The 14,720-nt window shown below is 60.8% G+C and overlaps 3 protein-coding genes across 11 annotated transcripts; 1 reads left to right on the forward strand and 2 right to left on the reverse strand.

Moving 5' to 3' along the window:
- Window positions 1-61: 61 nt before the first annotated feature.
- On the forward strand, window positions 62-2,483 carry Polr2l (RNA polymerase II, I and III subunit L). Its single transcript, XM_020182140.2, has 2 exons — window positions 62-222; window positions 2,208-2,483. The coding sequence occupies exons 1-2, from the start codon at window positions 128-130 to the stop codon at window positions 2,314-2,316; spliced, it is 204 nt and encodes a 67-aa protein (XP_020037729.1). The 5' UTR covers window positions 62-127; the 3' UTR covers window positions 2,317-2,483.
- A 1,395-nt stretch (window positions 2,484-3,878) lies between these two features.
- Window positions 3,879-8,558, reverse strand: Cd151 (CD151 molecule (Raph blood group)). 7 transcript variants are annotated; one of them, XM_074051482.1, is made up of 10 exons: window positions 8,434-8,558; window positions 7,223-7,283; window positions 6,859-7,024; window positions 6,378-6,467; window positions 6,057-6,248; window positions 5,687-5,761; window positions 5,281-5,385; window positions 5,031-5,189; window positions 4,800-4,886; window positions 3,879-4,713 (listed from the first exon to the last, which is right to left on the reverse strand). In XM_074051482.1, exons 4-10 carry the CDS (start codon window positions 6,459-6,461, stop codon window positions 4,654-4,656), a joined length of 762 nt encoding a protein of 253 aa, XP_073907583.1. In that variant the 5' UTR covers window positions 6,462-6,467; window positions 6,859-7,024; window positions 7,223-7,283; window positions 8,434-8,558; the 3' UTR covers window positions 3,879-4,653. The 7 variants fall into 7 exon arrangements, with proteins under 7 accessions (XP_073907583.1, XP_020038073.1, XP_020038093.1 ...); XM_020182484.2 differs by lacking the exon at window positions 6,859-7,024; XM_020182504.2 differs by lacking the exon at window positions 6,859-7,024 and having other exon boundaries at window positions 6,378-6,517.
- Window positions 8,559-9,443: 885 nt separating this feature from the next.
- On the reverse strand, window positions 9,444-14,691 carry Cracr2b (calcium release activated channel regulator 2B). Of its 3 annotated transcripts, none has more exons than XM_020182122.2 (10): window positions 14,582-14,691; window positions 12,495-12,695; window positions 12,299-12,410; window positions 11,763-11,943; window positions 11,175-11,321; window positions 10,988-11,078; window positions 10,688-10,780; window positions 10,380-10,546; window positions 10,113-10,184; window positions 9,444-9,882 (listed from the first exon to the last, which is right to left on the reverse strand). In XM_020182122.2, exons 2-10 carry the CDS (start codon window positions 12,663-12,665, stop codon window positions 9,690-9,692), a joined length of 1,227 nt encoding a protein of 408 aa, XP_020037711.2. In that variant the 5' UTR covers window positions 12,666-12,695; window positions 14,582-14,691; the 3' UTR covers window positions 9,444-9,689. The 3 variants fall into 3 exon arrangements, with proteins under 3 accessions (XP_020037711.2, XP_073907645.1, XP_073907641.1); XM_074051544.1 differs by lacking the exon at window positions 14,582-14,691 and adding an exon at window positions 13,393-13,732; XM_074051540.1 differs by lacking the exon at window positions 14,582-14,691 and adding an exon at window positions 13,343-13,498.
- Window positions 14,692-14,720: the final 29 nt, after the last annotated feature.

Here is a 14,720-nt window from a genome sequence, read left to right on the forward strand (position 1 = left end):
AGTGCCGGGACGGAGAAGGGGGGCAAAGTTGCAGCTCCAGGCTGAGAGTCCCCCCCCGTCTAGTGGACGTGCCCGAGGCGGAGTCTGGAAGACACCTCCAGCTCGCCGCCCGCTGCCTGCCGCCACCATGATCATCCCGGTGCGCTGTTTTACCTGTGGCAAGATCGTCGGCAACAAGTGGGAGGCTTACCTGGGGCTGCTGCAGGCCGAGTACACCGAGGGGTAAGGCGCGGGGCCGGCGGGGACGCCCCGGGCCTGGCAGGACGGCCCGAGTCCGGGAGAAGGTCCCGGCCTGCGCGGCGGAGCGGGGGCGTGGCCATGGGCGCGGAGAATCCGAGACGCCCGCGTTTTGGGCCGGTTCCTGGGGGTGGGGGCCTGGCCTGCCCGGGGCTGGGGCGCGCGTGTCAGGACTTTCTGGCCGCGGTGCTCCTTTATCCTGGGGAGTGGTCCTGGGGAGTGGTGGGGATGTGAACATCAAGCCTGAGGTATCTTAAGGACACGTTCCCCCCACCCCACCCCCGTTCCCCGGAACTAGGATTTGAACCCAGGGCCTCGAGCTTGCTAGGCAAGCGCCCTACCTTTTGAGCCACGACCCACAGCCCTTTTTTGCTTTAGCTACTTTTTCGGATAGAGTCTCCTGCTTTTTGCCCCGGCCGCCTCGGTCCTCCTGTCTACTCCTCTAGCATATGTAGGACCACAGCTGTATGCCACTACACCCGACTTGTTTGTTGAAATGGGGTCTCGCCAACTTTTGCCGAGCTGGCCTGGAAGCGCAAACCTCGTTCCTGTCTCCGATGGTGTAGCTGAGATTACAGGCGTGAGCCAAGGCACCCACCTCTTGGGGACTTCTAAGTAACCTTTTAGCGGGTCATAAGCACCTCCACACCTTCAGCAAAGCACTGTCGCCTCCCTGTCCATCTGCTCTCTAATCTACTGCCTCTGCTCTTAGATCCACCCCAATGTCCTGAATGTTGCTGGTTCTTTCAGATGCAGGACAGACCTCTATACTTAGTGGTCATCATTAAGCTTTGGGGGTGTCGCCCTGTGCTGTCTCTTTCCACTGCAGTCACCATCTTACCTGTCTTGTTCGAGTCTGATCTTCAGCCACCATGTGAACAGTTGGGCGTTTGGTTAACTGTGAAGCCTTGGGTCTCAGGGTGCCTGCATATCATAGGAAAATAGAAGAGTGGCTGAGCAGGTTGCTGGAATGACCAGTGTGGGAGAGAATGGCTACCATCCTCCCAGGCCCTTCTTCTTGAATACCGTAGGCAGGAACCTCCCCATGCCACCGCCTCTTTCCCACATTTCCATCTCTGCACATGGGTGTGGAACTTTCATGGAAGGAGGCCTCAAGAGTGCCTGGATCCCAGGAAAATTGGAGGCTTCTAATTGGTTTGGGAAATGGGAGCAGTGGTTCCCTAGAGAAGCAATCTCTCCCTGATTTGGGGGAGCAGGGCTAGGGAGAAACCCCACAGCCAGTGAGTGGCACTTGCTCTGGCCATGGTGAGGCCCTGTATCTGCTAAGCATGGCCTTGATGAACCAACTCTCCAGGCTCCATTGGTAGTTTCTCACAGAGTCCACCTCAGGGGGAGGGGGGGATCTGGGAATCAGCACTTTGGTAAGGGGCTCTTGTTCTTTTAAGCATCACCAAAGAACTGTTTGGAAGCCCCACAGAGCTGCCCCAGCTCTAGGTATGAGAGCTAGAAGCAGAGACAGAAGACCGAGGTTGAAAAATGGGCACATAACATAGGGTGCAATGATAAGGGGACTCCACTGCTGGCCACTACTTTTTTTTGGCAGTACTGGGATTTGAACTCAGGGCCTACACCTTGAACCATTCCACCAGCCCTTTTTTGTGAAGTTTTTTTTGAGATAGGGTCTCAGGAACTATTTTCCCAGGCTGGGTTCAAACTGAGATCCTCCTGATCTCTGCCTCTTGAGTAGCTAGGATTACAGGTGTGAGCTGCCAGTGCCCTCCTTGCTTGCCACTCTTGAGAGTGGGGCTCACTTGCTCCACCCCAGCTATCTAGGTGCATGTTTCAGGTGTTTCCAGGTCACTCCACTGCTACTGGGCCTCAGCCCCTATCCATGTGGCTCTTGGCTCCTAGCTTGTAGCAGATAGAATGCCCAGAGGCCAGCGGATATGGCTCCTGGCCTTTAAAGCCTGTGGGTACCACAGCATGCCCTGCCATCCCTCCCACCACAGGGACGCCCTGGATGCCCTGGGTCTGAAGCGTTACTGCTGCCGTCGTATGCTGCTAGCACATGTGGACCTGATCGAGAAGCTGCTCAACTATGCTCCCCTGGAGAAATGACTGCTGGCGCTCACCCTCCCACTCTGCTGACCACAGGCAGGCAGTGTCACACTGGGTTCAAGTGGAGGTGTTGGGACATCAGGAGAAATGCCTGCCTGCCGCTGTATGAGTGCATACCCCCTGCTCTGGACAGAACCGTCTACTAAAGGTCTTTGTAGAACCACCAAGAGGTCTTGCTGATTGGCTTGGTTTTGTGGGACTCCCTGCATCCGTGTCTCAGTGACCAATCTTGGAATTCTGTCGGGGGTGGGGGGGGAGGGAGGCTTATTTGTGCTTCCCTGGTCCAAGCCCTCCAGTAGGATGGCAGAGGCAGAGACAGCCTTTCACATTGGAACAAAGGCTGCAGGAGACAGAAACCTAGCTAGGCCTAGGCCTTACAAGTCCTTCCAGTCTTTTACCTCATTGCTTCCCCTAGGGCCTCTCCAGGCCTCTCTTCCTGCCATTCCATAGGGGTGGATGAGGGGTTAGTATGGCCCTTTCTGTCCTGGAGGAGGGACACCATCTATAAGGCAGATCCCAAGCCAAGGAGTGCCCTCCTTTGGAGAAGGCCCTGGCATCCCAGCCCCAAATACTGAGCACTCTTCACACCTCAGGGTATGTCCTCCCAGAATCTTTTGGTTTTGGCAGTACTTGAGTTTGAGGTCAGAGACTTGCACTTGGTAGGCAGGTGCTCTACCACTTGAGCCACACTCCCAGTCCTCCCAGAAAGCAGAGAACCAGATTTTTCTGGGACCAGAACAGCATTTGCTGGGTTGCCTGGGCCCTCCTGCTCCCCACACCTGAGGATCTTCCCAGAACCCTCCAGGCTCCACCCAATCCTAGCAGATCAACCCAGTGTTCACAACCAGCCCTGAGACACTGCCCCCCCCCCCACGGCTGGACAGCACTTAGGTGTGGGCATTCAGTGCTCCAGGGACCTTTCTAGTCTGTCATCCAGTGTGAGGCTTTGAGAGAGATGAAAATCATGTCACCCTAGCCTGGGGTCCAGCTGGCATAGAGTGTTTGATTCAGGGGCACTTCCTCTAGCCATCAGCTGACCAGACATACAATATGTGGTCTCTGGAGTACAGTCCAAGTCAGGGCACATTTCTAGTGTGACAGGTCCACCACACTTAGACATCAAACCTTGGAGCCTCTCCTACTCTCTGACCCCAGCAGAGTCTGTAGACTCTTCTGTAAACATTTACAGCCTCTCACCAGCCTCCTAGTCAGCCATCTTGCCCCACCACCCCTAGAGCCAACTGCTCTCACCTTGCATGTCCCTCGCAATGGCCAGAAAAATCTTTGGGGACCATAAGCAGGTCCCAGGCCATACTGGGTAGGAGGCCCATAGGCTACTTGAAGTTAGCCTCATTTGCTCCCCAAGAGGCTCCTACACTTCAAGAATATGTTCAGCTGTCCCTGCATCTGGGCTTCCCCTTCTTTGAGCCTGAAAGTGCTCTGGCTACCCTGGACCCTAGGGACAAGCCCTCCCAGCTCCAACTCTTTGTACCATGAGCAGGTAGGTCTGTCCATCCTGCTGGGTGTGAGGACAAGACCATCTGTCGCTGAGAGCAAGCTGATTCAACTGTTCAACAAACATTTATTAAGCACCTGTTACAAGGCAGGAGCAGTTGAGGGCATCTGGAATACAGTGGATAAAAAGCCCTGCCCTACACAGGACATTCTAACGGGTAACAGTGCACAAGTGAACATGGGGCATTTGAGATGGTGTTAAAAGTGATGGGAAAAATTAAGCCAAGGCTGTGGCTGTTAGAAGCAGGCAATGCCTGTGGGTAGAGGGCAGAGGCACAAGCTGTTGGGTGCCCTCAGCTACCTCTAGTTGGGGTGGGGCCAAGCAGCTATGAAAGCCTGGTGTGTATGTCACCCCAATGATAGGCACAAAGGGCACCTGCCCTGCCCCACCCAGCAAGGCCCCTCCCACCCGCCTGACCCCCATGCAGGGTATGTGTCCAGGTTCTGTCCAAACCTATTTCAAACTTGTCAGCCAGAATGAACAGGCAACAAGAACTGACCCCACAACCCACCCCAAAGGAGGTGACCTGGACAGGAGGCAATCCAGCCGCCACCCTACCAGCCTGGCCAGCCTGCCAGCAAACCCCATACAGACTGACTGGCCCCTTCTTCTGGGGCAGGGGCCACCCCAGTTTCAGAACTTTGGTGTGTGGTGAAAGGCACTTGAAGCCAACTACCCCCTGGAGGGTGGATGGCCAAGGGTCATGGTGATGGCATGGAGGGCGCAAGCACGAGGATGGCCATTGCCCTGACAGCAGTCTCAGCTCAGTAGTCGGGTAGGACACGCGGCAGGAGGCGAGTGGTGAGGCCAGGCCCCACTGGTCAGTAGTGCTCCAGCTTGAGGCTCCTGTACAAGCAGCATGTGAAGATCATGCCGAAGACCTATGCAGAGCCAAGCAGGCATGAGTGGTGCCAGGGGCCCATCTGCCATCCCAATATCCCCACCAAGCAACCCTGTGTACCCGCACCTGCACACAGGCGATGCCGATGCCCACGGCCCCGATGACCCTCAGGTGCTCCTGGATGAAGGTTTCTAGCTTGGTGATGCAGCCACCCTGGCAGGGTGAGAAGCGCTGAAAAAGGAACCCCACTGCCCCACCCCCCAAACCTGGCCCTGCTGGTTTTGGCTGTCCTCAAATGTGGCCAGATCAGCCCCCAGACACGGGGTCCATGTAGCCCCTCACTGGGCGCCCACTTACCTCCACCTTGTAGATGTTGGAGGCATGGTCCCGCTGTCCACAGCCAGGCACCACAGTCTTGCAGCAGCTGTCTGGAACCACACGGCCATCTGCCTCCCTGGAGCGGATCCATTCACTGTCCCTCCAGTCCTGGGAGTTGTTGCTGCCACAGCAGTGGAACTACAGCGAGAAGGTGGATGACTCCTGTGGCCTGCAAGGACACAGCCCCATGCTGAGGGAGGCCGCTACACATCCCTCCGGGGACACTCACCTCCTGCTGTAGCTTGTCCACAGCGCTGGTCACACCCTCATGGCCTGGCTGGTGGTACCTCTTGGTCATAGTGTCCTTCAGGTTCTCCTTGAGCTCTGTGTTCAGCTAGGGTGGGGTGGTTTCAAAGTCTAAGACCTCCAAGATGGGGCTGGGAGAGTGCAGGATGGAAGAGGGCCCAGGGTGGAAGGGAAGAGCTGGAGTCAGCAGCTCAGCATGGGGTTGGTGGGACTGGAAGAGTCACCAGGGGGATCACAGGATACCCTGGATACCTGCCCCCCTGTGAGCCCCAAGGTGGGCAGCTTGGAGACTGCAGGCAGGTCATCACCTCCTATAATCTACCTCTCCTGTGTGCACATCTGTCCTGGGCATGCCCTCTGTGCCCCAGTGGCTGGGCCAGGACCCTCACCTGCTGGTAGTAAACATAGGCCAGGATGCCAGCAATGATCTCCAGCAGAAAGATGAGGAGGAGCAGGATGAAGTACTGGGGGGCAGAAACCCAGTAAGGGGGTCTCCGAGGGTCAGGGCACCACAGAGTGGAGCCCCCACCCAAGGGGCCCAGGAGAAGGGCTCCAAGCAGCAGGTGTGGGCCGGAGCTGCCCAGCTCCCTGATGTATCTTGGAGCTGGTGTCTTCCCAGAGCTGATACAGCTGGGAATGAGGCCCACAGGTGTAGGCAGGTAGGGGGTCATCCCCAATTGGGCCCCAGAGTCCCAGGAAGCTAGTGAGGAGTCCCTGCCATCCCCACCACCCCACAGGGTGCCACCATGCCCTGCTGACCAGGCGCAGCAGGTTCCGCCGCTCCTTGAAGGTGGCACAGCAGCCCAGGACGCCAGTCACCATGACAACAACACCAGCCACCACCAAGATGTAGGCTGTGGCCAGGTAGGTGCTAGAGGCCAGCAGGCTGATGTAGTCACTTTTGAGGGCCAGTGTCCAGATGCCCACTGCCATGACAGCCAGGCCGGCCAGCTGCAGGCAGTGCACAATGGTCACACATCTGGGTCTGACGGCTGGGACTGACCTCCTAGGCCATAACCCTGAGGTCAGGGAGGCAGGGAGAAAAAAGGGAGAGCAGCAAACCCCGACCCCCACACTCACCCAGAAGCAGCAGTTGAAGGTGAACAGCAGGTACTTGAGGCAGACAGTACCACATGTTGCCTTCTTCTCGTTGAACTCACCCATCCTGGGCTGGGGAGGCAGGCAGGGGTTTCAGATTGCCTGCAGCACCAGGCCCCTGACTGAAGCCAGTACGGGCAGAAGGAGATTCAACCATGCTCTGACAGCCTGGGATTGGGGCTGAGCCAGCCACCTGCCCTAGGAAGAGGGCCTTGGGAGGAGGAGCCTCCCTGGGAACCAATGAGTCACTTCCTGGACAGTAGCTCAGCCCCAACCCCCTGTAACCAGGTGGGGCCTCTGGTGCACATGTCGGGGGGGTGTCACTGAGGACCCCCAACCACCAGGTAACTCACCCCTGCTGGCAACGGGGAGGGAGCCCCAGCAGACCCCTCAGGGAGAGCCTGTGTGAATCTCATCCCACAGCATTCCCGAGGCCCTACGTCACAGGCTAGCAGGAACCTACCGCTCAGAGACACGTCCCCAGAGACCACAGAAGGACAGGAAACTTGGGCCAACTCAAGCACCTTATGAGGGTTCTCTGCACAGTCTCTTCCTCCCAGCCAGGGAAGGGGCAACGAAGGTGGAGGTGCCAGTAAGCAGAGCCAGCAGACCTGAGATCCCCTCCAAAACTGCGGGGTGGGGCGCCAATCCAAGGGAGCAGTGAAGCTGCAGCGCTCCTCCCCACCCCCCAAAGGCGCACCCTTCTCTACCCACACCAGTCTACCCTGAGGAAGGCTGGGGTGCACACAGCAGCTGAGCGCCCTGGGCTACGTCTCCAGACATGCTGCTGGGCAGGACTTTCACCTCCCGCCCTGCCCAGCACTCACCAGGCTGACTGGGGAGACTCCTTTGTAGAACAAGTGGACTGAAGTTCCCTAAAACACGGACCTAGAGGGGCAGGAATCAGTCACAGGTCTGGCCCTCACCTGTCTGGATCCTGCCACTCCTTGTGAAGACCCAGGTAGTGGGCCAGAAGAGCTTCCAGAGCCTCAGGGTCCACTCTGGAGGCAGAGTGAGGAGTAGCCAGGCCTGGTATTTTGGTCTGGGCCAGGGTGGGGCAGAGGACATTTCTGGACAGTCTAATCCTGGGAGGGAAAGACCTCACGCATGATCTAAGTGCCCCACCCTGACTCTTAGCTCCAGAGTCACTGTCCCTCCCCCACCAAACAGCAGCAGCTGCAGCGGAGTGGGGGAAGGGCAGACTTCTACTCCTCCTGGGCTAGGGGACACAGACCTTCATCCGTGGGGTGTGGGGACACATATGCCCACCCCTGGACTGGGGGGGGCACAGATCTCCATCTTACGATGGAAGACAGACCTCCCTCCACCTGAGCTGAGTCCGAAATACCTGCTCCCTCACTGGGAGGTGTAACCCTGACAGATTCCCTGCCACTGTGTAAACTCCTGGACCAGGTTCTGTGGGCACAGGCCTACTGGGGCGCTGGTTCTGGACACACATCCAGCCGCCTCGGCAAAGACCCGGCAAAATGCTGGGTGACCCCTCTTCCCAGAAGTGCCTGGCGCATGTGAATCCCCTGAGAAAGGGGCGGCGTGGGAACTGGGACCTGCCAGAAATACCTCCTGTGGCCTGCCCTACACCCAGCCTCTAACCTCCACCGGGCCCTCGGCGGCCCCCGCCCCACTCAAGGGGACCGGGCACTCGGCTCGTTAAGGAATCCCCGCGTCACCGATGAAGTCACCGCCGCCACCGCCCCCTCCCCCGCCCAGACGCGAGTAATGGCCCGCCCACTTGCACCGACCAGTGGGCAGGCCCGCGGGCGGAGGGGCGAGGACCGGCGTCCAGGGACAATGAGTGGGATGTTCAGGCTGCGCGTTATGGGGTCTTTACGCGAGGGGGGCCGCCGCGCAGTCCAAGGACCGCGGAGGCGCCCTCCCCGCTGCGCCCCCTCCCCTCCCGGTCGCCCGGCGTCGGTCTGTCTCCGGAAGGGCCGACGGACACGGCCTTCCGGAGTCCCCGGCGACTCGGACAGGGGCGCGCAGGAGGTCGGGAGCACTAGGGCCCCCTCGGCGCACTCACCGACCACGCGTCGGAGTCCCAGCCCGGCGGAGGCTTGCGGGGGCGGCAGCTTCGGGCGCCGAGAATGCGCGGCCCGGGGCCTGCGAGGACACGCCCCGCCTGCGGCCCCGCCCCCGGCGCTGGCCCCGCCCCCGGCGCTGGCCCCGCCCCCGGCCGGTCGGCGCCGGGCAGGTCCTGACTGGTGCGGGGAGCTGACGGTGCGGGGCTAGGGGCTGGGGGCCGGCCCAGTCTGCGGGGCTGGGCAAGCTTCGGCCTGGAGGCACCCATAGCCTACCCAGAGACAAAGGAGTGGGGCAGGTGGCAGAGCCGGGGGGACGGCGGCGCCTAACCAGCCAGAGGCCCCAGACTGTGGCCAGGACCTCGTCCTCCTGCGTTCCAATCCCCCATTCTCTCCCAGCCCTAGGAAGCACCGCGAGGCAGTCGGTTGCCGGCCTGCGGCGGGGTAGGGTCTACCAGTGTGGACGTGGACAGATGCAGGAGGGGCGGCTCTGGGTAGAGTATGGAGGACGACTGGAGACCCCAGGGAGGCGTGAGTCCCCAGGCTAGAAGATATTAGACCAAGGAGGAGAGCCAGGGGCTGAGGGAGAAAGGACAGGGTCTGCCTAGGGCTGGACCAGATTGCTGAGGAGGGAGGAGGAGGCGGGAGAGTGAGAGGTCCAGAGAGTGAGGGGGCGGGGCTTCCCACCCATCAGGCCAGGCATTCAGAGTCCAGGTGGTCTCTGGGTTTGTATGAGGGCTGGCCTGGGGACAGGGTGGCAGACTGGGAGGTGGTGGGAACCCATTCGGTGCTCCCTGGGGAGAGGGACCTCTGCTGGACTCAGTTCCCTGGAGTTTCAGCTTTGATGGATGGTTATGTCTCAGAGTGTAACTAGGGACCCAAAGAGGACACAGGGACCCACAGCCCAGCACAGTAGGGCCACGTGTGCACTTTCACGTGTCACATTGTCCCACTGGCACCTCACGCATGAACCACACTGTGGCTCCCAGACACACAGAAGGCCAAGGAGGACTCAGAACAGTCAGCGGGCTTTATTGAACAGAGGATTTTGTTGTTGCTGGGCAGAGACAGGGACAGGATGAAGGCTGGCAGGGCACTGAAGTCCCTGAGCACCCACAAGTGAGTTCCTTCATGTCTTCTTTAGGCAAGAGGGGGTGTCTCTGGGTAGCGTCCACATGCCGAATGGGACACACTCCTGACAAGGTGCCTTCAAGGAGCATCTCCTCCAGGTAATGCCTAATGAGTCACTAGATGCTGGTCATCGGGCACTAGGAAGGTGGCCAGAGCCACGTCTCGGGGGCCGAGCCCAGCCGCTCCTGCAGCAGCAACAGCAGCAGCAGCAGCAGGTGGTCGCAGGCAGGCGAGCAGTGGCCAGAGCCTCCCTGTGGCTACTGCTGAGCAGCTTGACCTCACAGGCATCCCTCTCATCTCGAAGCCGCGTATTCAGCTCCCTAGGAGAGCGGGGTGTGAGGACTAAGCGGTGCGTGGGGGCTAACATTTCAAGGAGGCAGCTAGCTAGAGGAAAGTGAACCCTGCTCCCCTCAGACCAGAAGAGGCTGTCTGGCAGAGGCTGCATGTGAGAGATGGAGATGGAGGGCAGACATCCCAGTGGGGATGAGACAGAAGCCAAGATACTTGGGAGCGTGGAGCCCCTTCCCTGACAGCCTAGACCTGACCGCACCTGAGCAGCTCCAGTTGCCGTAGGAGACTGAGTTTCTCTTTCTGCATGTTCCTGGAAACCGCAACCACATGTCTGTGGGTGGAAGGAGGTGACCAGGATGCAGGCAGGCCCTCTCCAACACACACACCCTAGGAGATCCTCCCTTTATTCTACCCCTCAGACCCTGTAGGTGGAGCTGAGCCCTGGGGTCCGGGTGGAAGTGCCTAGACCTGACCAGAGACTCTCCTGTACCCCCTGCGCTGGGCCTAGCCAGGCCTGCCCCCGCACCTCTGGGTTTGCTCCTGGTGGCCGCGGGCATCGCCCTCCAGTCTGCGGAGCTGCTCCTGCGCTCCCTCCAGCTGCTCACGCAGCACCTCGTTGGTACGCCGCAGCTGGGCGTTCTGGGCCTGTGCTTCCAGCTTCTCTGCAGCCTGGGTCTGCAGCTGCTGTTCCAGCTGGAGAATGTCGGGGTGCAGGCTGAGGAGCACGCCCGGGCTTGCCCCTCACTCCTGACAGTTCCGGGCCGGGGACCCGCAAGAAAACTGGGAGTCAGCGGTGAGACAGGGATGGGGCCATGGGCCCAGACTGGCGTTTACCTCTCGCTGCCGCAGCCTGGCGCGCTCCAGCTCCTGCTCACGACTCTGCAGCTCCAAGTCCAGGCGGCCCCTCTGCTCCTCCCGGGGGAGGTTCTGAGACGCACGAGGGCACCTGAGCCTCCGCCCGTCCCGCAGAGGAGACACGCGGAGGGGGTGTGGCGTGGAGAGGTGGAGACGGCCGGTAAGGGTACCGTGTGAGGCGGAGCGGGGCGCCTCGGACTGAGGGGCAACCTAGATCCGTGGAGGGGAGTCCTCCAGGGAGGGACCAACTCGGGGGAGGCGGGGCACGGGCGGGCCCACCTGGCTCTGCCGGCAGTGCCGTTGCTCCTGGAGCTGCTGCTCCAGCTCCTCGTAGAGGCTGCGCACCTCCCTGTCGTGCTCGCTCTCCCGCCTTTGAGGGACCGGGGTGCGACATCCGTGAGAACTTGCCAGCCTCCTCTCCTGCTCCCCTCCGCTGGGGCTCAGACCCTGCCTGGCCCGCCCTTACCGCTTCAGAGCCTGCTCCAGGCCGTCGCGCTCCCGGGCCGCCTCCTCCAGGCAGGCGGACGCGCGCATTAGAACGTCTTCCAAACTGCCCAGCAGTTCAGGTCGCTCGCGCTGCAGCCGGGCCCAGAGCGCCCTCACAGCTCGCAGCCTGGAGGGAGCAAATGGAGACTCAGGCCGGGACTGGCAGGCGGGAGCAGGGTAGCTCCCCACCACGGATGGTGACACCTCCCCTCCCCCCCCCCATCTCTGCGGCCCAGGTCAAAACAGGCGCATTTGCCGAACGCAGCGTATCCCTCGGAGGGATGCTCTCCTCCCGCTGGGTATCCAGGTGTCCTGTGCAGGAGGGGCTGCGCAACCCTGGGCTAGACCAGGTGCCCGGTACCGCCCCTTCCCGCAGAGGTACTGCAGCCTCCTGAAATGCAAATTCTGCGGGAAATCACGCCTGGCCCTCCCCGACAGTCACAGCTGACTGAACGGCTAGACCTGGCCGGGCCTAGGGACCCTGCGTAGAAACGGACAAAGTGGACAAGGCATTCGGATTGAGGGATGGCAAAAGCGGAAATAGGGAACAGGTACAACAGCAACTCACTCGCCCAGGACCCGGGCCACCCCCAGCTGCTCCAGCGCCGCACAGAGCCTCTCAGCATCCTCCTCTTCTTCCTCCAGGGAGCCCCCCGTGCTCTGCACGTCCGACCAGCCCGACTCAAATGTTTCCTCGGGAGCCCGCGAGGGGCGTGTGCCCTGGGCTGACTCCACCCCCACAAACGTCCCTGCAGCATGGGAGGGAGAAATTACCAGGACCGTGGGTTGCCACCCCTGCCCTCCCCACTCACCCTCCCAGCACATATCCTGCTCTCTCTCAGGGCTCAGTTTCCTGTTTTTCTTCCCTATTCTGGTCCTATTGGCCTGGATTTGGGTTTGGGCCAGGTGTGGGGGGGGGAGGTGGGGCAGAAAAGTCAATACCACACATTGGCACAGCAGCTAAGGGACTCACGGGGCACCTGTGTGTAGATACCAGAGAGTCCTATGGAGAGGAGTGAAGGTCACAGGCTGCCCAGAATTCCAAATGGGCCAGAGGAAGGTCCTGGTCTCTGGGTGGCTGGGGATGGGCAAGGCCCTACTCACCCAGGCCCAGGCAGAACTCCCGGGCAGTGAGGAAGCCAGTGTGGGCCTGGTCCAGGCTTTCAAACACAGCCTCTAACTGCTCAGGCGTGAGGGGTAGGTCACTCTGCAGGCCCTGGTCAGGCAAGGGGAGTAAGGGGGCAGTGTAAGCAGCCAAGGTCAGCCCTGGGCCAGGCAGCCTCTTGAAACAGGGGCTCACCTGCAGGTCATGCCTGGTAATGAAGCCCTTGGCCTCCTTGTCACATAGCAGAAACAGTTCCTGGGCCTGCTGCAGCACCTCGGCCCCCTGCCCTGCAGAGGCCCCTTCCTGCTGCTGCTGCTGCTGCTGCTGCTGGACCTCCTCAGCCCTAGGCTTCCCAGGGCTGGCCATGGGAGAAGGGTCTTGGCAGTGTTGGGTGCTCTGAAGCCAAGGGAGGGTCAGAAGAAATGGGGAGAGAGGGGTGCAAGTGTGGCTGAGCGCTCAGCCATGGAGTGGGCTCAAGCTCTCCTTGAACCAGGTGGGAAAGTGAACAGAAGGCCAGGCAGAAGTGGGGAATGGAAGGTGCTGCGGGTCTGAGGTGTCAATGGGGAGGGATGATGCAGGACCAGGCATCCAAGGGGCTGGGTCCCAGGAAGGGACCAGTTCAGGAAATGAGTGGAGGATGTCATTTTCAGGGGTTACTAGGGGAGACCTGTGAAAAGGGGTGGTCGGCTCAGCTCCTGGCAGTCAGAGAAGAAAGCTTGGTGTGGCCTATTATATGCTGGCCTTCTGACAGCTGGCAGGCCAAGTAAACTCCCTCCCTGCCCCATCAAGTGCAAGGTCCCAGCCCTGGGCACCAGGTGCCTCCCGCAGCCTTTGTCAGGAGCACCCTCCATAAGCTGGGCTCACACTCCCTTCCATAGAACTAAGCCCCCTACCTTGTCCCTTCCATGTCCAGGAACCTCCAGGTTCCTGGAGCCTCCCTCTTGCCTCCTAGCAGGGACACTCCACCCCCTCATCAGAGCCACCTGTCATTCTAACCCCGGATTTCCCAAAGCAACTCCCTAGCCAGCGACACTGGCCCGGACCTGGGACTCTGGAATCTCCCTTCAGTCCATGAAGGTCATCCTTCCCCTACCCATATTCCTGGGGAGGGGGCACAATCCCCGAAGAGAGCAGGTTCGAGGAAACTGCGGGCAAGAGGAGAGGACAGGCAGAACCCGGGTCATTGTCCCCCAGGTCGCTGTCACCTTGACCAGGCGCGGTCACCACCCCACCGGCGGCTCGCGGACTCCACAGTACTGGAGGATCATGCTAGCCGGAAGCTGTGACCGGGCCCCAGGGAGCCAGGAGGAAAGGCCAGCGGGTGGGGCCCGCGAGCCGCCTGCGCTCCCCGCACGTCTGGGGGCTGATCCGGCCTCTGCTCCCGCCGCCGCCGCGCACCCTAAGTGCCACAGCCAGCCGCCCCCGACCGAGACGCACGCGGTCGCTGCCCGCCACGGCGGCTGAGAGGCTCGGCAGGGGCGGGGGTGCTGGAGGGAGCGACGGCGGGACCCCAGCTGCGGGACCCGCGAGCGCCTACCTGCAAGCTGCGCCGCCGCACCTGTTGCGCGGGCCGCTCCTCCCGGAAACGCGCGGCGCGCCCCGCCCCTGCCCGGACCCGGACCCGGACCACGCGCCGGGGGTGCGGGGGGCGCGGGCCCTGAGCTGCCCTGCTTGCTGCTTTGCAGGCCCGAGACCCTGGGTGGGCCGGCCCTAGTGGAGCCGCTGTCACCGTATCCCCGCCTCTCCGGCACTCAGCGACCGGAGTGACTGTCTCCGCAGAACCACCGGGAGCAGCAATGTCTCCGGGGACCTGGAGACCCTTCTGGAGCAGGATCTAGGCTGCGGGGGTGCAGACACCACCCCCCTATCCCGAGGTTCCAGACTTAAGGCGCCGAAACGTGTGTAGGAAAAACGCCGGGCCGGAAATAGACTAAATACTTTCAGCCGGCTCTGAGTTGGGGCTGGGGAGACTTGATTCTCTCCTCCATACTTCCCCAGTATTGATTTTTCTAATTTTTAAGCAACAAATATAAAATTCTAGGCATTTAACTTAGTGACACTAAGGCCCCGATGTAAGGGGAGTGAGTGTGGGGGACAGAAGGGGGGCACTTGAGAAGGGGTCCCCCTGCACTAATTTTGGGGTACAGTTCTGACCTGAGGGAGGACTGGGAGGAAAAACTAGGGAAAACCTGAGTGCAGCTCTCCTGCTCTCCTGCTGGGGAGGAAACCCACCCAAATCCCAAGGGCACCCTCCCTGGCCCCAGCCTGGCCCTTGTACCTACCTGGAGGGCTGGCCTGACTGTCCCACCAGCAGCCTGCGGCAGCACTGGGAAGCCCTGTGTTTCTCAAGTGGAACCACAACAGGCTGGGCCTATAGGACAAGATCTGGAAACCAAGAGGGGGGTGGCCCCTGGCACATAA

This window comes from Castor canadensis, chromosome 1 (assembly GCF_047511655.1).
Source record: "Castor canadensis chromosome 1, mCasCan1.hap1v2, whole genome shotgun sequence".
In the NCBI taxonomy this organism is placed as follows: domain Eukaryota; kingdom Metazoa; phylum Chordata; class Mammalia; order Rodentia; family Castoridae; genus Castor; species Castor canadensis.

Coding starts and splice junctions, on each gene's coding strand:
- Polr2l (XM_020182140.2), top strand. CDS start 128: ATGATCATCCCGGTGCGCTGTTTTACCTGTGGCAAGATCGTCGGCAAC. Junction 223..2,207: donor CAGGCCGAGTACACCGAGGG/GTAAGGCGCGGG, acceptor CTCCCACCACAG/GGACGCCCTGGATGCCCTGG.
- Cd151 (XM_020182484.2), bottom strand. CDS start 6,461: ATGGGTGAGTTCAACGAGAAGAAGGCAACATGTGGTACTGTCTGCCTC. Junction 6,249..6,377: donor CCTTCAACTGCTGCTTCTGG/GTGAGTGTGGGG, acceptor CACTGCCTGCAG/CTGGCCGGCCTGGCTGTCAT. Junction 5,762..6,056: donor GGCGGAACCTGCTGCGCCTG/GTCAGCAGGGCA, acceptor TCTGCCCCCCAG/TACTTCATCCTGCTCCTCCT.
- Cracr2b (XM_020182122.2), bottom strand. CDS start 12,665: ATGGCCAGCCCTGGGAAGCCTAGGGCTGAGGAGGTCCAGCAGCAGCAG. Junction 11,944..12,298: donor GGAGTTCTGCCTGGGCCTGG/GTGAGTAGGGCC, acceptor CCCATGCTGCAG/GGACGTTTGTGGGGGTGGAG. Junction 10,781..10,987: donor GGCACTGCCGGCAGAGCCAG/GTGGGCCCGCCC, acceptor CGTGCGTCTCAG/AACCTCCCCCGGGAGGAGCA.